The sequence below is a fragment of the Salvelinus namaycush genome, chromosome 1 (genome assembly GCF_016432855.1).
Source record: "Salvelinus namaycush isolate Seneca chromosome 1, SaNama_1.0, whole genome shotgun sequence".
Classification (NCBI taxonomy): domain Eukaryota; kingdom Metazoa; phylum Chordata; class Actinopteri; order Salmoniformes; family Salmonidae; genus Salvelinus; species Salvelinus namaycush.
Genome location: NC_052307.1, coordinates 59941234 through 59968619, shown reverse-complemented (window position 1 = coordinate 59968619; position 27386 = coordinate 59941234). Strand labels below are relative to the sequence as shown.

The 27386-nt window shown below is 44.5% G+C and overlaps 1 protein-coding gene across 1 annotated transcript in view; it reads left to right on the top strand.

The window, feature by feature from the left end:
- LOC120052400 (cartilage intermediate layer protein 1-like) overlaps nucleotides 1–27386 on the top strand; it is a 67107-nt gene that overhangs the window by 21862 nt on the left and 17859 nt on the right. The window contains exon 2 of the mRNA XM_038999284.1: nucleotides 14844–15002. Coding sequence (XP_038855212.1) covers nucleotides 14844–15002 — 159 coding nt within the window. The remainder of the gene's footprint in view (nucleotides 1–14843; nucleotides 15003–27386) is intronic.

Genomic DNA, 27386 nt, shown 5'->3' with positions numbered 1-27386 from the left:
ACCTTTAAACAGGTCAACATTCACAAGGCTGCAGGGCCAGATGGATTACCAGGACGTGTACTCCGAGCATGCGCTTACCAACTGGCAAGTGTCTTCACTGACATTTTCAACTTCTCCCTGTCTGAGTCTGTAATACCAACATGTTTCAAGCAGACCACCTGTGGCCAAGAACACTAAGGTAACCTGCCTAAATGACTACCAACCCGTAGCACTCACGTCAGTAGCCATGAAGTGCTTTGAAAGGCTGGTTATGGCTCACATCAACAGCATTATCCCAGAAACGGTAGACCCACTCCAATTTGCATACCGCACCACCAAATCCACAGATGATGCAATCTCTATTGCACTCCACACTGCCCTTTCACACCTGGACAAAAGGAACACCTATGTGAGAATGCTATTCATTGACTACAGCTCAGCATTCAACACCATAGTGCCCTCAAAGTGCATCGCTAAGGACCCTGGGACTAAACTCCTCCCTGTGCAACTGGATCCTGGACTTCCTGACGGGCCACCCCCAGGTGGTAAGAGTAGGTAACAACACATCCGCCACACTGATCCTCAACACGGGGTCCCCTCAGGGGTGTGCGCTCAGCCCCCTCCTGTACTCCCTGTTCACTCATGACTGCACAGCCAGGCACGACTCCAACACCTGCTGATGACACAACAGTGGTAGGCCTGATCACCGATAACAATGAAACAGCCTCGGAAGAGGCCCGAGACCTGATCATGTGGTGCAAGGACAACAACCTCTTCCTCAATGTGAGCAAGACAAAGGAGATGATTGTGGACTACAGGAAAAGGAGGACCCAGCATGCCCCCATTCTCATCGACGGGGCTGTAGTGGAGCACGTTGAGAGCTTCAAGTTCCTTGGCGTTCACATCACCAACAAACTAACATGGTCCAAGCACACCAAGACAGTCGTGAAGAAGGCACAACAAAATCTATTCCCCCTCAGGAGACTTGGCATGGGTTCTCAGATTCTCAAAAGCTTTTACAGCTGCACCATCGAGAGCATCCTGACGGGTTGCATCACTGCCTGGTATGGCAACTGCTCGGCCTCCAACCGCAAGTCACTACAGAGGGTAGTGCGTACGGCCCAGTACATCCAGGACCTCTATGCCAGGCGGTGTCAGAGGCCCTAAAAATTGTCAAAGACTCCAGCCACTCATAGACTGTTCTCTCTGCTACCGCAAGGAAAGCGGTCCCAGAGCGCCAAGTCTAGGTCCAAGAGGCTCCTAAATAGCTTCTACCCCCAATCCATAAGACTCCTGAACAGCTAATCAAATGGCTACCCAGACTATTTGCATTGCCCCTCCTAACCCCCCCGCTGCTGCTACGCTCTGTTATTGTCTATGCATAGTCACTTCAATTACTCTACCTACATGTACACATTACCTCGATTATCTCAACACCGGTGCCCCCGCACATTGACTCTGTACCGGTACCCCCTGTATATAGCCCCGCTATTGTTATTTAATGCTCTTTAATCATTTGTTATTCTTATCTCTTACTTTTTTTAGGTGTTTTCTTAAAACTGCATTGTTGGTTAAGGGCTTGTAAGTAAGCATTTTACTGTAAGGTCTACACCTGTTGTATTCGGCGCATGTGACAAATACAATTTGATTTGATTTGATTTGACATGACCATCTCCCTCTCCAGCCTGAGTTTCCAGTATGGTGACCATGACCAGGTGGTCAAGGGGCAAAATACCAGGGAACATAACATAGGGATCTTATTAGTTAAGAGGAGGTAGCGCTAATTGAATCCCTGTAATTAAGCACAGGGAGCCCTTAGAGATTTGGAGGATGCATTTTATGGATATTCTATAGTCAAGTTCAATAGGCTACATCTGTCGGTACAAACTATGAGAAATGATGACTTCATTTACTTACATTTTTCTCGCTCCTGCACCTACAAAAATAGCACTACACCACTCCTCACAGCTAAACCTTTTAGAGGACCCTTCTTGATGGCGGATCATTTACTTTTTCGTTTTAAAGTATATTTTCTGCAGTTCTACATGTTGCCATGGGTGAGAGAGAAAATTTAAAATGTTCAGTTTTAAAACTAATTTCCTGCAATTCTACACATTTTGACATGACTTTTGCCATGTTAATGTTGTCTGAGTGAGAGTGACTAACAACATCAATGGGTGCCCCCTGGAGGTCAGGGACCTTGGGCATTTGCCCTGCGTGTTGGTCGGTATTCGGTCATGATTACTACAAGTTTAGATAGCTGGCTAGACAAATTTACCAATATAAAAATTGTTAGCTGACATTGCTAATTTAATGACTGTTAGTGACTGACATAACAAGAGAAAAATTGCTGATGCACAACCGAATTTTGAAATTGCACCTTGTGTATTCTACTATTCTAACTCTCAACAGTAAGTTGAGACCCCGACTGGGTCGGGGCCCCCTAGCGGCCTGGGGCCCTAAGCGACCGCTTATGTCGCTTATGCCTGGTGCCGGCCCTGCACATGGGGCTGACTAACTGACCTGGGGCCAGGGGGAAGGACAGGAAGGGCACTCAGGGTCAGCACTTATGTAGCTGAGTGGTGGATGGCTTTTATAACAACCTTCCTCTGACTAGTACTATTCATCTCCTGCTACTGTACATATTGGTAATAAACCTCCTAACCTGCCCCCATTGTTAGATCAGCAGAGGAGGAGAGATGAATAGAATTTCTCTTTAGATGGTTTAGCCTGTACTGATAATCTCTAGCTTGCATGGTGATGTTGTTGATGAATGTCCAAGGGTTCCTACCAGCGAGAGCTGATCATTGGACAGACAGGGAAGAAAGACACTGCCATCTGCTGGACGGTCAACCGCAGACACCGTACTCAGGACTCATCACTAGCAGGCAGGATGATTATCACTCGTTTCCCCTTTCCCCAAAACTTGAGTTACTGTAATACAGACCTTTCCTCAGCTTTACATTGTTCACACTCCTAGAGAGAGGATCTCGTACTGTCTTGCATGATTGCAAAATATTGATCGGCATCGCACAGGCTTTGACCAACTCTTTTCATAATTCTCTCTGTCGCGTCTCTCTTGAGTCAGTCATGCAGAGTTGATTCTCTGTTTAATTCTCTGCTGAACATCCTTCCCCTACGCTTCTGCTACAAATATGCTCCATGCAAAGGTAGCAACACAGCCACTCACACACCTACGGAACCCACACAGAGCTCCCCAGTGGTCCCGTAGTCTTTGTTCTCTGTAGGTCTGTCCCTGTGCTGTGATTCAGAGTGTGTTGTGCTGCTACGGGAGGCCTGATTAGAGGAGTACTAGCCTAGCTGGGCTTGTTTATCGATGCACAGGGCTCAGGTCAACGCCAGAGGACTGTCAGCTATACTCAGCGGCGCAGTCAATCACTGGCCAGGGAGACTGTACAATGGCTTCTGTTGGACACACACACGTACAGTATGCACTGACCCCCCCCCCCCCCCCCCCCTTCATCATACAAACAAACAGGAGGATCAGTCTCCTGTTCTCAAGAAATTAGATATCCAAATGTTACACAGTACAGCTTCCGAACCCAGCACTTGTGGAAAATATACACTCTGTTCTGAGCCGGAGGACACCCTAATACACATGTCTTTGTCACCACAGTTGTCTGTGGTTCTGCTTCTTCACCTGGCTGGCTGCAACTGGTATTGGTTAAGAGACACTCACAGGGCTTGGTGGAGATCATTTGAGACTTGTGCTCAGCCAGCCCATGCACCAATTAATAGCTGGGGACACTCCTGAGAGGAACCATTCAGCTATCTCTCTGGCCTGGCCTCATCACATCACCTGCTCTCTTCCAAAAGCCACAGCTGGCTGTTGGCTCAGCCTGCCTGCCTGGTGTCTGACTGATTTTTGTAAGTGATTTGGCCAAGGTGCCACTGTAATAAGAAGCAGGGGATGGTTGCCTAGTACAGGCCATCCCTCCCTTTCCACTCCCTCTCTCCTCTGTCCTCCCTCCCTCCTGTTGTGTCTCTCAGCATTAGCGTGCTGGGGTGGTGAGGTCACGGGGACTGTGTTGGTAATGAGAAGCCTGGATCCTCACTACAAACAAGCTGTTATTTATTTCCCCTCTGATTCGCCACAGACACACAGTAAGCAGCCAAGCACTGGATATCTGTACATCTTTGTTTGCTTGTGCGTGTGTGCGTGCGTCCGTGCGTGTGAGTGTGCGGCGTGCGCACGTGCGCACATCACATGTATGTCTGTGTGTGTGAGCATGTGTGCAAGAGAGAGTGAGTGGAGCAGATTCCTTTGGAAAATGTGAATAATGAGAAGATGAATATGGCAAGATGTGCTTTAAAAAACGAATGGTCCCTCCTCTCACATCAGTTACAATCACAGAGAAGGTCCTGCACCTTCATTCAATTATCATCACAATCTACTGTAATTTCAGACGGAAGCCTTGAATTATTCATCATGCATAACTTAACCATCGCTCCTGGAGATGGAAAAAAGTAATATAAAGCATCCCTACTAACTAATTCACAGTATACAATATATAATGGATATCCATATACTGCTGCCACAAAGCAGTGCATGGCAATCTGTCCTCAATACATGGGATGAGACCTCGGGAGTCATCTGTGTTACATTATATCCTGATGTAAAATATGAACAGTGAGGTCACAGGCTTACAATTGCATTTTGAAATGGGTGTGTGACTGAGGAAATATATTGGTTTAAATGTGCTGGGAAATGGAAAAACATCTCATTGCAATCCAGGTCTCTCTCTCTGTGTGTGTGTGTGTGTGTGTGTGTGTGTGTGTGTGTGTGTGCGTGCGTGCGTGCGTGCGTGCGTGCGTGCGTGCGTGCGTGCGTGCGTGCGTGCGTGCGTGCGTGCGTGCGTGCGTGCGTGCGGAGTCTATGTTTCTGTTTGTGTATACTTCTCCTTGAGATTGCAAACAATGTGTCGGTGGTGGAATGTTTCTTCCTAGGTTCCTGCCTTTCTACTCACTCCTGCCTTTCTACTCTGGCTGTGCCAGATAGGAATTCAAGATGTTGAAACTTTAATAGATGACCAGCAGGGTCAAATAATAATCACAGTGGTTATAGAGGGTGCAACACAGGTCAGCATCTCAGGAATAAATGTCAGTTGGCTTTTCATAGCCGAGCATTCAGAGGTCGAGACATCTCAATTGCTTGCTCTTTGGGGTTTTAGGCTTGGTATCTGTATAAGCACTTTGTGACAACTGCTGATGTAATAAGGGCTTTATAAAATACATTTGATTGATTGATTAGATTAGAAGATGCTGGATGATTCTTTAGAATCTTAAAATAGAAGAATCCTGACCTATCTGATTTGTCACAAATTCACAATGGTCTTTTTGTTGTGTTCAAGGCCAGTAAAGTGTCAATACAGTGACAATGGTTCACATTAGCTCACCGAGAATCTAGTTTACAAGACAATGGCAATGTTTATTTTTTTTAAATCACAATTTCATTACCACAATAGTGTTTTCAAATCTCAGGTCACATGTCAAGACCGTGTGCTGTGGAGAAAAAGTGGAAAACTAAGAAAAATGTCACCCGCTTATGGGAAGGCGATGTTGTTTTGTTCCAATCATTTTTATATTGTGTATTTTTCTAACACATCCACTATAACTTGTTATTCTTGACTCTATTGGACCTTGTCAAGGCCGGCAGAGGTAATTTCATCCGTCTCTTGGGCATTAAAGTTGGAATCCGTAGCAGTGAAACTGCCACGTTCGTTTGCGATATTACAACAGCTAAGACTTTACCTCAAACACCGTACAGACGGACATCACGTGCGATAGAACAGCAGGGTATTTACTACACAGTTGTTTTACTTTGATGCTGGAGCACCTCTCCACCGTTTCATAAACCAAACAATAACTTAAGTGCCGGGGGCGGCCGGTGGTGCTGTTTCTCCTAATGCGGATCTCAGCTTTAGGCCTAGATTCAATCAGATCAACCTTTAACCGAGGATAGCAGACACCCGCATAGCAGATGTTTTGGCGGTGTAGGAGGTGGAACTGCATTGGAGTCGTCAAATGGTGAGCAGCTGCTCTTGCGATCATGGTCACGAAGCCACACCCTCCCCACTCTTGTTAGAAATACAGAAAGAGAAAGTGTAGGCTATATAGACATGATTACGCACAAATTGAAAAATCAATCAACTAAATGATGAGGGTTTCTATCAGCCTAATCGAGGTGTAGATTACATATCACATTCCAGTGTTCCAACTTGTAAACAGGGCTGCATGGGCTGCATCTGTTAATGCGACTCCATGCAGCCAATGGCAATGTCCGCTTTAGTTGTAATGCCGGGAGCCACTTGTGGATTTAACAGGTCTAAAGCAGTTCCCCTTCTGACACCATCAAAACAACCCTAGGCAGATGTTAGCTACAGCCGATCTGATTGAATAGATGCCTTAAGAAGGACAGTCACCATTGGAAATCCATCATAATTAATTGATCAATATCATCCAGGGAATATAACCTTGTAGGGGGAATCAATTGCCCCGCTCCAGCCTAGGATGAGAATTGACCAACATAATATTGGCCTCTGGACTGCTGAAAGAAAGAAAGAAAGAAAGAAAGAAAGAAAGAAAGAAAGAAAGAAAGAAAGAAAGAAAGAAAGAAAGAAAGAAAGAAAGAAAGAAAGAAAGAAAGAAAGAAAGAAAGAAAGAAAGAAAGAAAGAAAGAAAGAAAGAAAGAAAGAAAGAAAGAAAGAAAGAAAGAAAGAAAGAAAAGAACGATCATCAAGCAGGGTTGGGCAATTCGAGTCCTCGGGGGCCTGATTGGTGTCACAGTTTTGCCCCAGCTAACACACCTGACTCCAATAATCAACTAATCATGATCTTCAGTTCAGATTGTAATTTGATTAATCAGCTGTGTTTGCTAGGGATGGAGAAAACGTGTGACACCAAACAGACCCCTGAGGACTGGAGTTGCCCAACCCTGATGAGGGGGAAAAAAATAGATAAATAAATTGTTTAAGGCTGAGGGGATTTTTCTAGCTAGCCTGTTCCTCTAGCTACCATGGCTCTGCTGTTGTATATAGTAATGACACCCAGTGATGGGAAGGGATGATTTGGGGTGCTGGTTAGGTGATGGGAGGTGGTGGTGGTGTAAAGTACTTAAGTAAAAATACTTTCAAGTACTACTTAAGTATTTTTTTGTATCTGTACTTTACTTTACTATTTCTATTTTTGACAACTTTTACTTGTAGTTCACTACATTCCTACAGTTTCCCTGACAACCAAAATAACATAAATGCTTTGTTTGAGTGTTGGAGTGTACCCCTCGCTCTCCGTAAAAAATAAAAAATAAATTGTGCCGTCTAGTTTGCTTAATATAAGGAATTTGAAATGATTTATACTTATACTTTTAGTACATTTTAGCCATTACATTTACTTTTGATACCTAAGTATATTTAAAACCAAATACTTTTATTCAAGTAGTATTTTACCTGCTGACTTTCACTTTTATTTGAGTTATTTTCTATTAAGGTATCTTTACTTTTACACAAGTATGACAATTGGGTATTTTTTCCACCACTGGTCTCGGGTTGCCCCCTGGGAGCAGATTGGTCCTGAAGCAGGAATGGCACACAGAGAGAGAGAGGGAAAAGGATGTTCCTCTGACCCAGGATGTTTACCCTGATGGAGGGAGCTGGAGGGAACGCGCTCTCTTTCTCTTTCTCTGTGGGCAGCCATCTGTGTGCTTTAATATAATGTTATATGAAGAGCTACTTGAATGTATGCTGATGTGGCCGGTAATCATGGCACTGTTGCTAGGTATGGGAATTGGGATCTAAGATACGTTGCAGTCATTAGTGTTGGGGGGGATGGGGTTAACATTATTCAGTACATACATGACAACAACAAGATAATGGCAAGGATATGGTTATTCTATTGTTGCCTGACAACACTGCCTGTTGATTATCACAACATATCAACTATATACAGTAAAATCAAATCAAATCAGTATACCAAGAGGAACGTAGAGAGGAAAGAGAAGGAGAACAGGGGATAGGTTAGAGGGTAAAGGACGTCGTAATTTGTTCAGGATGATGCACAGTCTCTATCCATGTCAGGGTGGAGAAGTGTGGGAGCTACTGTCCAACTCAGATGGCCAATGGAAACTCAATCAGGCCTTTTGTGCCTGGGCCATTCGAAAAGCCATGCGTACAAAATGAAGGGCTTTAAACGTAATCTCCCAGATATTAGACTCCTGCTGAGTCCTGGCCAGTGGGGATCAATGCTGGGTGGGAACTCCTAGTACCAGAGAGAGACATTCACTTCCTTCATCTGCCAGAGAGACTCTACCTCCAGCTCCTCGTCCATCATTAGTTGACTGGTGGAGAGGGGCTACAATCACTGCCTTTATCCCAGCTCCAGCTCCCTGACCACCTCCTCAACTCTCTGTGTGGATTATGGAATGACTCTCTCTCTCACTAAGTCTCTATGGCATCACCCATAGACACAGACAGATAGAGGACAGTGTATGAAAGAGCCATTCACGCTCCTCATCTGGGAGCTCTGCTAATCAACTAGTGGAAGAGGCCATTTAATCTCCACAAAGCCAGAGATTGTCAGAATGAACTACTCACGGTGATTCCTCTCCACTGGTTTTACCATCTCCACTGGTTTTACATAACTACCTGTAACTACTCTACTATAATACTGTAACTACATCTGAATATGTCCGTCCCTCTGCCCTCCAGGACTCCAGGGGTAATGGGAGGATGGAACTCATATAGAAGAGTAAAAGGAGTTTGTTATCCACATTCTGCTCTCTGTAGACTAGGGCAATGGTGACATGCATTGCCCCAAAGCTGCAAGTCATAGGAGAGGAGAGTATTATCCATGAAAGGGCTTTGGATCTTATGTCCATACAGGATCCTTACCAGCTGCCGTCACCCTCGTCCGTCCACCCCACCTAGCCTGATCTACCTCCACACACAGAGGGCCTCTGTCCCAGACGTCCACCCCACCTAGCCTGATGTACCTCCACACACAGAGGGCCTCTGTCCCAGACTGTTCTCTCTGCTGTTCTCTCTGCAATGGCAAGCGGTACAGGTGCATCAAGTCTGGCACCAACAGGCTCCTGAACAGCTTCCATCCCCAAGCCATAACACTGCTAAATAGCTAACAAAATGGCTACACAGACTATCTGAGTTGACCCTTGGATTTTATTTGTATTTTTGCGCTGTCTCTATGCACACTCACAGGGCCCTACACACTCACACTCAATTCATAATTTGCTCACACACACATAATATGCACATACGTTTATACTGACTCTACACACACACACACACCCACTCACATACAATCATTATACAAGCTGCTGCTTCTCTGTTGATCATATATCCTGATGCCCAGTCACCCATATACATATCTACTTCTATCACCAGTATCCCTACACATTGTAAATATGATACTGGAACTGGCTGACCCTGTATGTAATATACTTACTTATTTACTTTCTCGTGTTCTTCTTATTTTCTTATTTATTTATTTATTTATTTATTACGTATAAGGCCATACGCAAACAAGAAAATGCTCATCCAGAAGCGGCGCTCCTAGTGGCCATGTACTGTTATAATCTCCACCCGGCACAGCCAGAAGAGGACTGGCCACCCCTCATAGGTTCCTCTCTAGGTTTCTTCCTAGGTTCTGGCCTTACTAGGGAGTTTTTCCTAGCCACCGTGCTTCTACACCTGCATTGCTTGCTGTTTGGGGTTTTAGGCTGGGTTTCTGTACAGCACTTTGTGACATCAGCTGATGTAAGAAGGGCTTTATAAATACATTTGATTGATAGTGGCCGGGGACATTAATGCAGGCAGACTTAAATCCGTTTGACCTCATTTCTACCAGCATGTCACATGTGCAACCAGAGGGAAAAAAACTCTAGACCACCTTTACACTCCACACACAGAGATGCATACAAAGCTCTCCCCCGCCCTCCATTTGGCAAATCTGAGCATAATTCTATCCTCCTGAACCATCAAACAAGCAAAGCGTCAATACAGGATTAAGATTGAATCTTACTACACCGGCTCTGATGCTCGTCAGATGTGGCAAGTCTTGAAAACTATTACAGACTACAAAGGGAAACCCAGCCACGAGCTGTCCAGTGACGCAAGTCTACCAGACGAGCTAAATGTCTTTTAAATGTATTTTACACTGAAGCATGCATGAGAGCACCAGCTGTTCTGGATGACTGTGTGATAACGCTCTCGGTAACCGATGTGAACATTCACAAAGCCGCGGGGCCAGACTGATTACCAGGACATGTACTCAAAGCATGCGCGGACCAACAGGCAAGTGTCCACTGACATTTTCAACCTCTCCCTGACCGAGTCTGTAATACCTACATGTTTCAAGCAGACCACCATAGTCCCTGTGCCCAAGGAAGCGAAGGTAACCTGCCTAAATGATTACCACCATGTAGCACACACGTCGGTAAAAATGAGGTGCTGGTCATTGCTCACATCAACAGCATCCTCCCAGATACACTAGACCCACTCCAATTCGCATACCGCCCGAACAGATCCACAGATGACGCAATCTCAATTGCACTCCACACCGCCCTTTTCCACCTGGACAAAAGGAACACCTATGTGAGAATGTTATTCATTGACTGCAGCTCAGCGTTCAACACCATAGTGCTCACAAAGCTCATCAATAAGCTAAGGACCCTGGAACTAAACACCTCCCTGTGCAACTGGATCCTGGACTTCCTGATGGGCCACCCCCAAGTGGTAAGGGTAGGCAATAACACGTCTGCTACACTGATCCTCAACACTGGGGCACCTCAGGGTTGTGTGCTTAGTCCCCTCCTGTACTCCCTGTTCACCCACGACTGCTGGCCAAACACGACTCCAACACCATCATTAAGTTTGCTGATGACACAACAGTGGTAAGCCTGATCACCGACAATGATGAGACAGCCTATAGGGAGGAGGTCAGAGACCTGGCAGTGTGGTACCAGGACAACAACCTCGCCCTCAATGTGAGCAAGACAAAGGAGCTGATCGTGGACTACAGGAAAAGGCGGGCCGAACACACCCCATTAACATCGACGGGGTTGTAGTGGAGCGGGTCGAGAGTTTCACGTTCATGGTCCAAACACACCAAGACAGTCGTGAAGAGGGCACGACAACACCTTTTCCCCCTCAGGAGACTGAAATGATTTGGCATGGGTCCCCAGATCCTCAAAAAGTTCTACATCTGCATCATCGAGAGCATCCTGACTGGTTGCATCACAGCCTGGTATGGTAACTGCTCGGCATCTGACCATAAGGCACTACAGAGGGTAGGGTGCACGGCCCAGTGCATCACTGGGGCCAAGCTTCCTGCCATCCAGGACCTATATACTAGGCGGTGTCAGAGGAAAGCCCAAAAAATTGTCAACTGACAATTGTGGTGTCACTTCACCCCTAACTACATGTGCAGATTACCTCGACTAACCTGTATCCCCGCACACTGACTCGATACCAACACCCCCTGTATATAGCCTCGTTGCTATTTTATCGTGTTACTTTTTAATTTTTACATTTTTTACTTTAGTTAATTTGGTAAATATTTTCTTAACTCTTCTTGAACTGACACCTGACACCCTAGACCCACTCCAATTTGCTTACCGACCCAATAGGTCCACAGATGACGCAATCGCAACCACACTGCACACTGCCCTAACCCATCTGGACAAGAGGAATACCTATGTGAGAATGCTGTTCATCGACTACAGCTCAGCATTTAACACCATAGTACCCTCCAAACTCCTCATCAAGCTCGAGACCCTGGGTCTCGACCCCGCCCTGTGCAACTGGGTCCTGGACTTCCTGACGGGCCGCCCCCAGGTGGTGAGGGTAGGTAACAACATCTCCACCCCGCTGATCCTCAACACTGGTGCCCCACAAGGGTGCGTTCTGAGCCCTCTCCTGTACTCCCTGTTCACCCACGACTGCGTGGCCATGCACGCCTCCAACTCAATCATCAAGTTTGCGGACGACACTACAGTGGTAGGCTTGATTACCAACAACGACGAGACGGCCTACAGGGAGGAGGTGAGGGCCCTCGGAGTGTGGTGTCAGGAAAATAACCTCACACTCAACGTCAACATAACAAAGGAGATGATTGTGGACTGTCGACGGGACAGTAGTGGAGAAGGTGGAAAGTTTTAAGTTCCTCGGTGTACACATCACGGACAAACTGAATTGGTCCACCCACACAGACAGCGTTGTGAAGAAGGCGCAGCAGCGCCTCTTCAACCTCAGGAGGCTGAAGAAATTCGGCTTGTCACCAAAAGCACTCACAAACTTCTACAGATGCACAATCGAGAGCATCCTGTCGGGCTGTATCACCGCCTGGTACGGCAACTGCTCCGCCCACAACCGTAAGGCTCTCCAGAGGGTAGTGAGGTCTGAACAACGCATCACCGGGGACAAACTACCTGCCCTCCAGGACACCTACACCACCCGATGTCACAGGAAGGCCATAAAGATCATCAAGGACAACAACCACCCGAGCCACTGCCTGTTCACCCCCCTATCATCCAGAAGGCGAGGTCAGTACAGGTGCATCAAAGCAGGGACCGAGAGACTGAAAAACAGCTTCTATCTCAAGGCCATCAGACTGTTAAACAGCCACCACTAACATTTAGTGGCCGCTGCCAACATACTGACTCAACTCCAGCCCCTTTAATAATGGGAATTGATGGAAATGATGTAAAAATGTATCACTAGCCACTTTAAACAATGCCACTTAATATAATGTTTACATACCCTACATTACTCATCTCATATGTATATGTATATACTGTACTCTATATCATCTACTGCATCTTGCCATCTTTATGTAATACATGTATCACTAGCCACTTTAAACTATGCCACTTTATGTTTATATATCCTACATTACTCATCACATATGTATAGACTGTACTCTATACCATCTACTGCATCTTGCCTATGCCGTTCTGTACCATCACTCATTCATATATCTTTATGTACATATTCTTTATCCCTTTACACTTGTGTGTATATGGTAGTAGTTGTGGAATTGTTAGGTTAGATTACTTGTTGGTTATTACTGCATTGTCGGAACTAGAAGCACAAGCATTTCGCTACACTCGCATTAACATCTGCTAACCATGTGTATGTGACAAATACAATTTGATTTGATTTGAACTACACTGTTGGTTAAGGGCTTGTAAGTAAGGATTTCACGGTAAGGTCTACACTTGTTGTATTCGGCGCATGTGACAAATAAAGTTTGATTAGATTTTTTTTGTGTGTGTTTTTGTTCTACCTTATGTTATGTTACCTTATGTTACAAAAAAAATAAAAAAAATAAAAAATAAAAAGTATGAATTATGTACTTGTAAGTCGCTCTGGATAAGAGCGTCTGCTAAATGACTTAAATGTAAAATGTAAATGTTATTTTTAGTATTACATTGTTATTGATTACTGCATTGTTGTGTTTAGAGCATGCAAGAAAGGCATTTCACTGTACTTATGCATGTGACATTAAAACTTGAAACACCTGGAGAAAGACTTATGAGACAACTCCCTCTCTCTCTGTCTATCCCACAGCATTGTACATAGAGAGGCCCTCTTTCAGCCTGTAAAACACGTTGCAGACAGGAGAACTCTCACAAGAACACTGCATATTATCACCCAGGGCTGAATCCAACCTGACCCGTCCACAATACCTAACAGTTGGCTGAACAATAGAGGTGTGGAGCAATTGTGCAGGAGGATAGTGTCACTCCCTCCCAACGGTCCTTCAGTCTGCCCCTCCACTCCCCATCTCCTCATGTCCTCACACGCTGCATTAGGACAGTTTGGACTGCCTGGAACACGCGGCCGCTCTCCATGGAGGTGACGCTCCCCTACAATGCCCCTTGTTGAACAGAGGAAGAACAGGGAGTGGTCATGGGGACCCAGAGTCCATGGGGATCCCAGGCACAGCCCTGAGCTCTTATTGCACTGGAGAGGGTCAAGGGGCACAAGTGCATGGAAACTGCGACAAGAATACAGGTCAAGAGTGTCGGACACACAGCACAACATAAGCATTCATAGCACCCAGACGTCCTCTCAATCAGAACCCCCACAATGTCCAATAGGCTGTTGAGGAATGGATAGAGGTTTATTGTTCCAGCAACTGTTCCAATGTCATGGAAATGAATGAGGAAAAAGGTGGTTTTGTGTTTTGTGTGGAATTACGTTATTTCCCTCCTGTCTTTCTCTGCTCCCATTTGGAGTTTGACGGGAGAGGTGGAGTGCTGAGACTGTTGCCGGTTATCCTCACCACACAGCAAGACACACTTGAGATCAGAACATTGGCAGGATCAGAGTTGGAGTGTGTTCAGAGCCGTGTGTGTATTCAGACTCCTGTCGTTCCCTATCAGAGTGCTGCCATTTGTCAGACTGGAAGCTGTTCTTTCAAATGAACAACAAAAGGCTATTTTCCCAATGTTCTCCTCTCTGCAGACCCACGGCTTTCCTTTTGAATTGGGCAAAGCCAGGAGCGCAAAGACAAAGAATGAATAAATGAAGCAACACAAAAAAGGATTTAGAAACTCATGTAAGCAGAGCCATCCCAAGAGGTCCGCAGAAAGGGTGAGATACAGAATGCAGGGAGAGTAAGGCGGAAGAAAGAGAAGGAAAAACTACTTTAAATAGATAGATAAGAGTGTAGGGAAATTCTCCCATGCCATTCTTTGTTTACTTGTTTTTAGTTTTGCCCACACAGGCTCTTATTGTAGCAGTTCTCAGTAGAGCTGTGACTGAATCCTCTGTGGTCACTACAGTGCAGCCCAGTCCAGACGGCCTGTTCTCCTGTTCTCCCTACAGCCACCCACAGTACCACTGGAGTCCACCACCTGATGTGGAGAGACAACACAGGGCCTGTAGGATCCCTGGTTGGATCCCCAGCAGGAGTCCAGCCCTCCAAGTCCGCCATCCTGCTTCGCCTGCTGCTGGTCCCAGGAGAGCCCTGCCTGCAGCTGCGAGGTAGGTCTCAAGGTCCAAGGAGCCCCTCCGTTGCGGTAACGCCCCCTCTACCCTGCAGGTCTAACGCGCCTCCATTATCTCTGACACACAGCCTGCACACTTCACTTCACAGGCGGTAACAAGCTAGAGCCAGCACATGGGATCCGCTCTCTCATCCACCCACCTCTAAGCAATCACATTCCCTCTTTCTCCAGCGCTCTCTCTCCCTCAATCTCTCTCTCTCAATCTCTCTCCCCACCTGAGCAGTTTAACGGAGTGAAGTAAAGATAGCAAATAGCTTTTTAGAAGCTGGTTTCAATCTAGTAAATATTTCATTTTCTAACAGAGCAACTGCTAAATGCTTTCTATCATTTATGTGGCTCGATAACAGCTGTACGGTGCTTGTCCTTGAGCAAGATGTGGCGCCACCAGCTCATAAACACTGTATTTGTGTACTCCAACAAGTACAAGACAAACTCAATAAATGCAATGTTCCACACCCTCATTTGTATACCGTATACTGTATATCGCTCTACATTAGGGGTAAGCAACCGTGTTCCTGAAGTGCCACAGGTACTGCAGGATTTTGTTCCAACTAGGCACCACACCGGACCAACTGAGCTAATCGATCAGTTCAGCGATTGCCTAATTTCAACACACCTGGTCTTCCAAGTCAGTTAAATCAAAAACAGGACCAGGGTTGCCTACCCCTAATCTACATGGTCTTCTCCTTAATCTCTGTCTACGTTCTTCTCCCTAACGAACATATTTCATTCTTTGCATACGCATAACTGGGCCAGCACAAAGCAAACCAAACTCTTTGGTCCTAAAGCTGCTGTATGTAAAATATAGTGTGCTATAGCTTAGAGAAATGTGACTCTGGATGACAACACAATGATGTATGTTTCCAACATTAGGGCTGTTTTCCTAAAGAAGTTAAATCTGCTTTGTTTTTTGTTTCCTTGCCACGATACTAACAAGTATTGCGATACTGGTATCGTCCTTGCCCTAACACATAAGCCTCGTTTATACCTGGTGCTAACATGTGTCCTTCGTCTGGATCTTGTCTACATTATGATTGTGCCCACTTATTAGCCGATGCATCTACACATGGTATTAAAATGTGTCTCTTATCCATCCACTGTGTCCGCATTGTGACCAGATATCCCTGTATGCTAATTATTTGACAGATATTTGTTCTAAATAAGATTTATTTGTTTATTTTAAGACACATTAATACCAGAAGTCAATAGTGCCAACTGTCAATGTTTTTAAAGGGTGGGATAATGATGTGTTAAATGTTTTCACTGGACAGATTCGTCTGCACTGTAAGATGTCCGGACACAATGGGTCCCTAACTGCCTCTGGAAGTAGTCAGGAATATCTAATCACAATCAGATCACAATGGCTGTGATTAGACAGGCAGCCCAATTCAGATATTTTTTCCACTAATTGGTAATTTGTTCAATCACATCAGATCTTTTCACATCATATCTTTTTCAGAGCTGATTTGATTGGTCAAAATACCAATTAGTGAAAAAAAATATCAGAATTGGGCTGCCTGTCTAAACGCAGCCTCTGGGTTTTTAAATTGTCTACGCCTGTCTGTGGGCACAATCAGAATGTGGACAATATCAAGACAAAGGACGCATGTTAGAACCAGTTATAAATGGGGCTGTAGGAAGAACAGCTAGACACACACCACTGGCGTACCATACACACCCGCAGCCCCCGCAAGGTGTGGGGGGGCCACGGGCTCTGGGGGCCTCCCAACCCCCTTAAAATAAAGATAATAGCATATAAACACGTCATAAACACGCCATGGCAAAAACTTTTAGAATGACAGGAAATTAGCTGTAAAACCACAAAATTTTCTCTCAGCTTCATGGCAAATGTGTAGAATAGCATAATTGTAGACATGAAACTGAAATGTTTTCTCTTTGCCCCATGCCAAAATGTGTAGAATTGTAGGAAGCTGTTTTCCTGCCACTGACTCACACCCATAGCATTATAAAGGATTTAATTAAAGCTCTAGTTGAGATTAATCAGTCAGCATTTTCAGTCCAAATCAGGAAAGGAACATTTCCTTGTGACAGTTGGTCGGCAGCAACAGTGGCGGTCCAAACACCCCACCTCTCTCTCACACACATCAGCAGAAAGCTTGGCCCGGGATGCCCCTCTCCATGGGACTTCTGTCATTGTAAGACAGCTGCAATTCATTTACGGCTAAGATTGTCTGCCCAGAATTAGCTCCAGGGCTTTCTGCTGTCACCTGTTTGGTTCACACACTAATGTACACTGTAATACACTAGAGCTGGATACACACATTCAACAGTCTCCATCAAAAGAGCCAAATGAACTAATCTAAAATGTCATAAAATATAAACTGATGTTTATTGAATACTAAACCAAACCTGCTTGTCCTGATGTCCTCTGTTATTTCCAAATGGCAATGGTAAGAATGGCACCACATGCATAGTCCAAAGGGGAAGAGGAGAGAGAGAGACAAATCTGCAGAGTAAGCTTTAATTGGGTAATTAGGCAAAGTGGGAATGAGGCGTTTATAGACCCTAATGGGAAGCGAATCGGCCGTTACCCAGTGATTGTCTTTTGCCTGTGTGACTATTACTTATGGTATGCAGCAAAGGGTCTGTTCTGCTTAGTGCTGCCTGTCACAAGCCTGGACTATGACCAGCAAATTACACTCATTACTGCGGGTTAGCTGGGCACGCCACACCTGGAGGAACAAACACACGCACTCAAGCACACACACGTCGAGTCATATAGTTGATGCTTGTTGAACACATGTCATCAATGGCTCTTTCCACACCCACTCTTTATTGTCCTGTGCTTGGGGTGAGAAATGTGTGATAATGGCCATTTGACCAGTAACAGGATTGGTTTTGTTTTACTGCTGGGGTAAACAACCTCACAGAGTGAGGATTTAAAGACACAACGTCATCACCTATTCCTAGTAGGAAACGCCTTGGACCAGCCCACCTTTTAGAAAGCTATCATGGCTTAATGTGAGGCTGTTGGCTCTGATGGACCTTCTGGAGGCTATGGCTCTGTGTTTTCCTCTCGTCTGGTCCTTTCTTTCAATGAAAGCTCCATGTGAGCTCTGCCGTATCTGGAAACGGCTTTTTGCTTGACTGATGGATTTCATCTCACCATTCACTTGTCTTTAGCTGTGTTCCAATGGTGATGCATAGATGTGGCAGCCGTCTACTGCCTCACAGTGACACCCTGTGGCACAGCAACACGATCCACACGTATTTCCGCTAACACACAGTCAACAGGCCATTTTCCGTTTCGATTTTTCGATTTACATTATGGTGATCATTTTAGAGAGATTCTTTAGTTGGTCTCAATATAAATTGAGGAGTTTGTTGTAAATAAAGAATAGGTGAGTGTTCACAAGATCAATCTTTGATAGCTGTACCTTATGCTGATTCCCCCCTACTTTTTGGTCCTGAGGTTAAATTAAAATGGGTGAATGTGCAAGCACAGGTGAGAGTAACCTTTAACCACAAGGTGGCAGTAATACTTAAATCTTTCGATAAAATGTTTGAACCTGCAGTCCAAAACCATCAGGGTGATAGTGGTATAAATGTACACAAAACACAATACTGAAAATAAACTAAAATAACATATTGTGCGCTACCTAAGCTCTTTGCTGCATACACAAGAGCAGAATGCATGATGATCGTTGTTCCAGTCAAGAGCCAATGGATGGAGTGATGAGAGGGAGAGAGGGATAGTGGTAGAGAAGAGGGTGACAGAATCTCTGTGTGTCTGGACTGTGGAACTAACAGAACAGCTGTCTGAAATATGGTAAATCACTGGCCAAGACTAGAGCGATTCATCCGATTCATTATTCTGTAATGGTTCAGTACATTTTTGTGCGGTTGCCAATAGAGCTGCCTGACTGTCCAACTGTCCAGATAACAGTTGTTCTTACTCCAATCAGATTTCAGTAGTTCAGTATTGTCTTCTAATCCATATACCCTCATAATGATCTTGTTCTATGACAATATGCACAAAGAATTCTGAGGTGGATGGGTGTTTTGTCTTGGCTGAGTAGACCTGTCACTCGTGTGGTTTGTGTTGTTCATGATCCTCTTCTAGTAGAATAGGTTTGCTGTAAAGTAAAAGGAGGAGGAGAGAGGGGGATGAGGTGGACTCTGATGGCTTTTCCAGACCCACTGTTTCCTGTCTAGTAGAGGGGGGCTGGAACTGGGGTAGCACCACTTCCTGCCAAAGCTGCTTTACTGACAGCAGGTATAACATATAACATTATGTTACCACACCAGAGTCTTTAAAAAGGGGTTCTTGTCTCTGTTCTCAGTTCATTTCAGGCATCCATCAGCTCTTTCCCTGGTGTTAGAGTCTGTCCTGGCCTCAAAGCCGAGGGGAAGAGGTTAGAGATAGAGATGGAATGGGGCGATCCCAGCCCAGCAGTTATTTTCATATCCATGAAGTAATGAATCTATGAATTATTAAGACATTGGACAAATGGGTGACGTGGGTTCAATGCTTTTCTGAAAGCATAGCAGCGAGAGCTCCAAAAGAAGCCACACCACACACAGGAGTGCCATGGTTACAGAGTGGAGAAGCTGTGCTTCTTCAGCCAAACAGGACCTGAACCACAGGCTCACTCACTCAGTAAATGATCTCAGTCCAGTAGCCAAGACCTTCATTTCAATTACAAACAGATGTTGTTCTGGAAATAAGTAGCATTTATGCATTTCTTGCTATATTTTGATGTTGTATTTTCTCCATAAAGGACTCCAGGATAACATTTGTGTTCCTTTAGCCAGTAAAGGTGAATAATCCCAGTCTGATGGGGAATATCAGTTTTCCAGTTTCCCACTGTGGCTGGGGTGATAAGATGGTGAGCAAAGAGAAGGGAGGAACTGGGACTGAGGCTGGCCAGGAGGTTCTAGACAGTGATGTCATGTGTTTCTCAAAAATAAAAAAGTGATTGCAACACCTACTTCCCATCGGGGTCACATTTTGTAGGAGACTGGTTCTCTCTATACCAAACCACATGGAATTTCCTCTGCTGCTGCTGTTTTTAGCCAGACTTATCTCCATCCCTCCCACTCCATATTATGTTACATCATAGTAACCCATAGGGCGCTGTGGTCAATCTTCCTGTTTGTCTCTCATGGAACATGGAGAGATCCTTTGAATTACAATCTGCAGCAGGTTCACCCAGTAAAGGTTAAGATCTGTGACGTGACAGTTGCCTGGCCGTGGTGGTATGACTCAATGCTTTAGTGTTTTTTAAAAACGGTCTAATATTGTTTTTTTTTTATGTAAGGATCATGGCAGTATAATGAAGAATATTCTCAGTAACACTTGTATATTTTTGGATATTCCACTACAGATGGTTTAAAAATCAACAAACTGTTCAACTAACTATCGACTAGCCCTAACTCTAACCCCAACCCTGGCTTTATGTCCACACCCTGGCTCAACAACCCCAGCCATAACCTTAATCCCAGGCAAACTGTTGCATGTCAACAGAGTTGTAGTTGATCGTTTCTTATTAGTTTGAGCATCTATGTATAGGTGAATATCCTATTAAAGTGAGACCATATTCTCAGCTAGTGCAGTATGTGGGAATTCCAGCCCGAGTTAAGCTAGCGTAAATTTCATTGAATTACCTTTTTATGCACTTTTCTCTCTACGCGTATTCTGATCTTGAATTTAAGCATGAGAATAGCATGCTATTCACCCTCTATTTGTTTGGGGTGGAGATCAACGAAATGAAGGTGTGGCAGAGGTGTGTCTACACCTTATTCTGACCTTGACCCTCACGCTTCCAACACGCCGACAGCATCATTGCATTTTGGTACACCAGAACTGCATTCATTTCCAATTAAACACTGTGTTTGCCTTGCAGCATTGTGTTGCAGAGGCAGTTGCAGTGCGTTCGGTGTGGTGCATGAATTGGATTTATCGAATGTATAGCAGAAGGTGAATGTTGAACTTTTGTTGCATACATATCCAGATGATGCTGCGTACTATTTTGTGCATTGACACTGTCGGTATGTTCAAAGCCTCATAATTCCACCACCTTTGCGCACAGTGGCGGTTCTAGCTTGTATGGCTCCCTGGGCGAACCCCCCCCCCCCCCCCCCCCCCACCACCAAAAAAAAGCACCATTCTGCACTAGCTGTAATTTTGGAACAACACAAATAAATAATCATAACATTTAAAACGATATAAATATAAAAATATATACAAAAATAAGACTCATAAATATCAAAAAGAAGTAACAAAGACAAATAGAAACAACTTGTAGTATATAAATACAAATAAAAAAGAGAATCAAATTATTACACTATTACCCTATTGCTAACAAAAAACACACAAATAAAACTAAATTGCACACAACCTATATCACACAAACAGCATAAAACACTAAAGAAGATAACCTGATTATCACACTATTGCACTTCAAACAAGAAACACACAAACTAAATTGCACAACTGCCATCTAAAAACCTGACCTTTCTTGCCTTCCTTGATGCAAAATCATCAATTACATCATCATAAGAAATCTGCCCAGCAATTGCATGGTTAATACTGATGACAACAAGGCCACTAAGGCGTTCCTGTCACATGGTGGACCTCAGGTAGGATTTGATGAGCTTCAGCTTTGAAAAGCTCCTCTCTGCTTCAGCTACGATCACTGGAAGAGTAAGACAAATTCTCAGAGCAGTCCACAAATTTGGATACATTTCTGAGAGCTCCCTTTCGTGTATAAATATCAGCAGCTCAAGCAGGGTCGTGGTCTTCGATGGCAAGTCAGGCAAGTTATTCAGTTCCTGTGCAAGCTCTCTGCCATCCAAGTCTGAGTGTTCTTTATAGTGCAGTGTCATACTAAAGGCCTCACATTGTTTTGTCAGCTCCTCATTTGAGAGACTTTGGAAGGTTGACAGCACTCCAAACTTCTCTCCCACATTTTCCACTGAAGGGCTGAGACTGCAGCATCAACAAAGACATTGAAAAATGTCACCTCCAGCTTCTTCAGGGCATCACTCAAAGGCTCATAAAATGATTTGTATAAAAAGTGCCGCTTTGTGGACCTCCGACCTTTTTATTGTAGAACGGCCTCTACATTCATACCCTTGCAAATATCCTTGGCTGACATTTGTGCAGTCATAAAGCCTGCTGCCCTGTAGCTGCTGAGACCTCTCTCTGTCTTTCTGAGAAGACTGACTGCAACATCCACATGCATACTGGGAGACTGCATCAGCTTGCTCACATGTTGGATCTGGCTCAAGATGTCATACCACACCACTGTACAGATGCTGAAGCTGTATGATCCCACTTCCCCAACAAGGACTGGGCCTCAATCTTTATCACAGGGTCTTCAGTTTGATCCCTCACCTCAATCAGTGCCTCTCTCACCGCTGCTGCCTGATCCCTCAGTGGCTCGACACTCTTAACTTTACACTCCCACCTTGTCTCAGTCCACATCTTCAAAGTGATGTCCACATGTTTTTTCAGGATGGCCCATCGCTGTGTAGAGGCTGAAGAAGCCAAAGTAACCTGTGACATCGGCAGAACATTTAGCAGCATCAGCCACAACCAGGTTCAATGTGTGAGCCCCACATGGCACAAATAGAGCTCTTGGATTCATTTCCAGGAGTCTGGCTTGGACACCTTTGTTTTTGCCTCTTATGTTGGCCCCATTATCATAAGACTGTCCTCTGCAGTCCTCAAAAGGAATTTTTAGCTCCTCTAATCTTTTAAGAATAAGGGATGCCAAATGTTGGCCAGTGGACTCCTCTGCCTCCAAAAACCCCATAAAATGTTCCTTTACGTGGGGCTCCTCCTTCAGTAACACAATTCTAATCACAACTGAAAACTGTTCCGTGTGGCTGACATCTGAGGTGCAATCTAGAATGATAGAGAAGAATTTTGCCAGCATGATGTCACTCGCCATTATTGAAATGACCTTGCTGCTCAACAAATCAATGAGTTAATTCTGTATTTGGTGGCCAAGGTAGCTGGTGGTGTGACTTGAGGTCCATTTTTGGACACGGTTAAGGTGCTCTTTCATGACTGGATCAAATTGTGCCATCAGTTAAACCTCTTTGAGGAAATGTCCATTTGATGGAGAGTACAGTGTTTCTGTGTGTCCCCTTAGTGGCCGATTTCTAATTGCCAGAAACTGCACAATAGCAGTCAGACGTGTCAACACCTCTCTCCATCTTATCCTCTCAGCCTCAATAAGTGCCATCTCATGCTTATCAATTGTGTCCCCTTTTTAATCCTCATTACCAGTTCTTTCCATGTTTTCATGCAGTTTTGGTGTTCTGGACTGCTGTCGTGTGAAGTCAATAAAGAACTTGCATGTTTCCAGTCTGTCAGTCCTGAGTTTGCTAAATTTATTTTCTTCTTAGAAAATAGTTTGCAGCAGAAGCAGAAGAGGCTGTTGTTTCTTTCAGAATACACCAACCAACTTCTAGGGATTTTTTCACCACTCACCAAGGTCTTCCTGAAATACTGGTGGTGGCAACTTCTTCCATCACTCTCATTCCTTGGGAAAACAAAGTTAGGTGGTACCTCACTTGGTCCTCTGCAAACTAGCTGTGTCCGAATTTTGTCAGTCAGAACTGAAGGCCAGTCAGCAGGGGTCTGTAGACAGTGGTTCATCCTCAGCAGCAGGATTTGGTGGGGATGCTGCTACAGGCATTTCTAATGGAGAGCACATGGGCATAAGTTATTCACAGCATTTATAGTGGTGGAACATCCCACATACATACCCAGTAATAATAAAATCCTCATTGTTACCTACAATATGGAAACTTAAAACTTTGCAAAAGGGAAATTATTTATTTTGTTTATGTTATGCAGGGATGCACACATAAACACTTGTGTGTGTACCCACGCACACACACACACACACACACACACACACACACACACACACACACACACACACACACACACACACACACACACATACACACACACGTGCATGTGCACACAAACACACCTGAAGAATCCTGCTGGGGAGAAGCGGAAGCAAATGGGTCTTCATCCTCATCCTCAGGCTCAGACAACATTTGTGAAGACACCTGTGTGGCTGTGTGGATGGCTCCTCATCCTGATTCTCTGAGATCATTTCTGAAGAGGCCTGTGTGGCTGAGGAGGTAGATGGCTCCTCATCCTGGCCAGTGCCAGAGGGTGCTCCAAAATATTTCAGAAGTGCCCTTGAATTTGCATTGAAATACAGTATATGAGTCTGACACCCTAAATAAATTTGTTGCACAATTAAATATACATATTATTATGCAAAATGTATCAAACTGTCACGACTTCCGCCGAAGTCGGCTCCTCTCCTTGTTCGGACGGCGTTCGGTGGTCGACGTCACCGGTCTTCTAGCCATCGCCGCTCCACTTTTCATTGTTCCATTTGTTTTGTCTTGTTTCCCTGCACACCTGGTTTACATTCCCTAATCACACTACATATGTATTCCCTCTGTTCCCCCCATTTCTTTGTGTGGAATTGGTTTGTTACGTGTTTCGTGTGACGCGCCAGGCTGGTTTTTCCCCGGGTACTGTGTTTAACCTGAAGTATGTTTAATTGTTAAACATTTGCATTATTGTAACTGTTGTCGCGCTTTTCACTTTTGACCTTGGCTGGAGGTTTTTTGACGCAGTCGGTCTGTTGTTGCTTCTGCCAAATAAAGTGTGCGCCTGATCACAACTCTCTGCTCTCCTGCACCTGACTTCTATACCAGTAGCGCACAACCTGACACAAACTTTCAGAATAGGAACCAAATGAACCATACAACCTCCTTGGCTAATTCTAGGCATAAGACACCCCAAAAGACTCAATATACCACAAAAGATACAAAATATCAGCATAATATAGACATATTTTAAGTTACCTACAGCATTGTAAATTCCCCTTACTGAGCTCAGGACCTAGTCAATACAATCACACAAAACCTTTATGATGTCACCTCAATGAAAGTTAACCAAATCAGTAATGTGCTAGTTACAGTAGGTTGTAATCGTTTTGCTGCAGGCTACACACATTATCATGATGAAACTGTGTGAAATTATATCCAATGTTATGTAAGCTAGTTGGACAGAAAACTGAATATTGTTGCCCTATGTGTAATAGCATAGCAAGCAACATAGCAACATAGGCCAACAAACACAACTGTTATACTAGCCTATTTCATGACATGCATAATATTATACTCATAAAGAGATGACATAGCTGCATACCTTTATCTTTTGCGCGTTTCTCCTCTTCTTCTTTCCTCTTTTTCCTAAACTGGGCACCTGATAGCTTAGATATTTTCTTATCCATTTGTGGTAATTTGGCACTCTAGCATCAATACATTACCCATCCTCCAACACTGTCAACAAAGAGTCAAGACTGAACCAATTCACCTTGGTGGTGTGCAGACTGGTTTAATATTATTCTTAACAATTTCGCACAAACCAGAAAAAAAGGTAACAATATGTCTGTGAAACTATATATTCACAGTATTATGAATGAATTGTGGTTTATTTGGTAGCATTTCGTAGTGTGACTGATTTTACTAATTGCATTAGTACTGTACAAAGTTAGAGGTGCGCTATTTGATAGATTCCCCCGCTCCCCCTACCTCGGGCTTCTAGTGGGGAGACCTGAGGTCAACCTACCCCCGCCCCATCTCGTACTTCTGAGTGGGAGACCTTCCCAGGCAGTACCCTGCCTAGCTCACAAACTAGAATCAGGGCGCCCACCCCGACTAGGTTAACTGACCCACAGTCCCACACGGTGACATGATATCATTGACGTGACGTACAAATGAGCGATAGGAAACCAATCGCGCAAATGTCACCATTCCGATTTTTTTGTGCGGGCGCCGCGTGCCGCCCCCGGCAAGATGCCACTCTGGGCGGCTGCCCATGTCGCCCATACCTAAATCCGCTACAGTTTACGCATTATGAAACGCTGAAAACGATTGAGCAACCTGCCGGTTTCAAGTGGAACAACATCTACTTTCTTTTTCCGATAGAATTAACACCATTCTCCATGCACTGTAATTTACAAATTGATAAGAGCTATTGATAAGAGCTAGCCCACATGGCACAGACGTCAAATCAATGTCTATTCCACGTTGGTTCAACGTAATTTCATTGAACTGAAAAGTAGATTCAACCAGTGTGTGCCCAGTGGGAGGTAAAAGGCTAAGCCATTTGGGTAAGGGGATTGTAAAGTTTATGAGATGCTGGCCTTATAATTTCTAGAGGAAATTTGGAGACCCAAGCTATAGGCTTCTGTAGCCATGCGCAAATTACAGTATAGTGCCAAACCTACGAAGTTGATTTTGGATTTCTGGAATATATTGAATTGTCACACCCTGATCTGTTTCTCCTGTCCTTGTGCTGGTCTCCACCTCCTTCCAGGTGTAGCTCATCTTCCCCATTATCCCCTGGGTACTTATACCTGTGTTCTCTGTTTGTCCATTGCCAGTTAGTCTTGTTTTTCAAGTCAACCAGTGTTTTGTCTCAGCTCTTGCTTTTCCCCAGTCTCTCTTTTTCTTGCCCTCCTGGTTTTGGCCCTTACCTGTCCTGACTCTGAGCCCGCCCGCCTGCCTGACCACTCTGCCTTCCCCTGACCCTGAGTCTGTCTGCCGTCCTGTGCCTTTGCCCCTACTCTGGATTACCGACCTCTGCCTGACCTGACCCTGAGCCTGCCTGCCGTCCTGTACCCTTGCCCCACCACTCTGGAATATCGACCTCTGCCTGTCTTGACCTGTCGTTTGCCTGCCCCTGTTGCTGTAATAAACATTGTTACTTCAACACAGTCTGCATTTGGTTCTTACCTGAAACATGATAGAATGAAAACTCAATGAGAAAATATGTTGGCCAGCAAGTGGGAGGGTTTTCTGTATTCAGCGCGCACAACGGAACCAAGCCTGCAAAACCCTTCACGCACCTACATAAGGTAAGTCTGAATATCAACTACTGAGAAGTCCGTAGGAAAGGCGGCTTAGGAAAGGCATACATTATGTGAGAGATCTTATATCAAATCAGATATATGCGGTAAAGAGGTCAATGGAACACAGACTGTGGGAATATAAGGACACTGGATTGGTACACATTGAACCAATCTGATCTAACAAAGTGGATATTAATCAAATCCGTCATGATTGATGTATTGTAACAGGCCTAGAATGTGGTTACTAAAGTCCTTTTTTTATATATTTGGCTGTTTTTGCTGCATTACATTTAGAAGTAGTCCATTTTACAGTTTAGAAGATATGACTGCTGAATGCTAACTCCCGTTCATTTAAGCATGGTAGTCAAAGTCGTTTTTAACTGTAATGCAGCTGATTGGTGAAGATTACATGAATATTGGGATTGACATCCGTA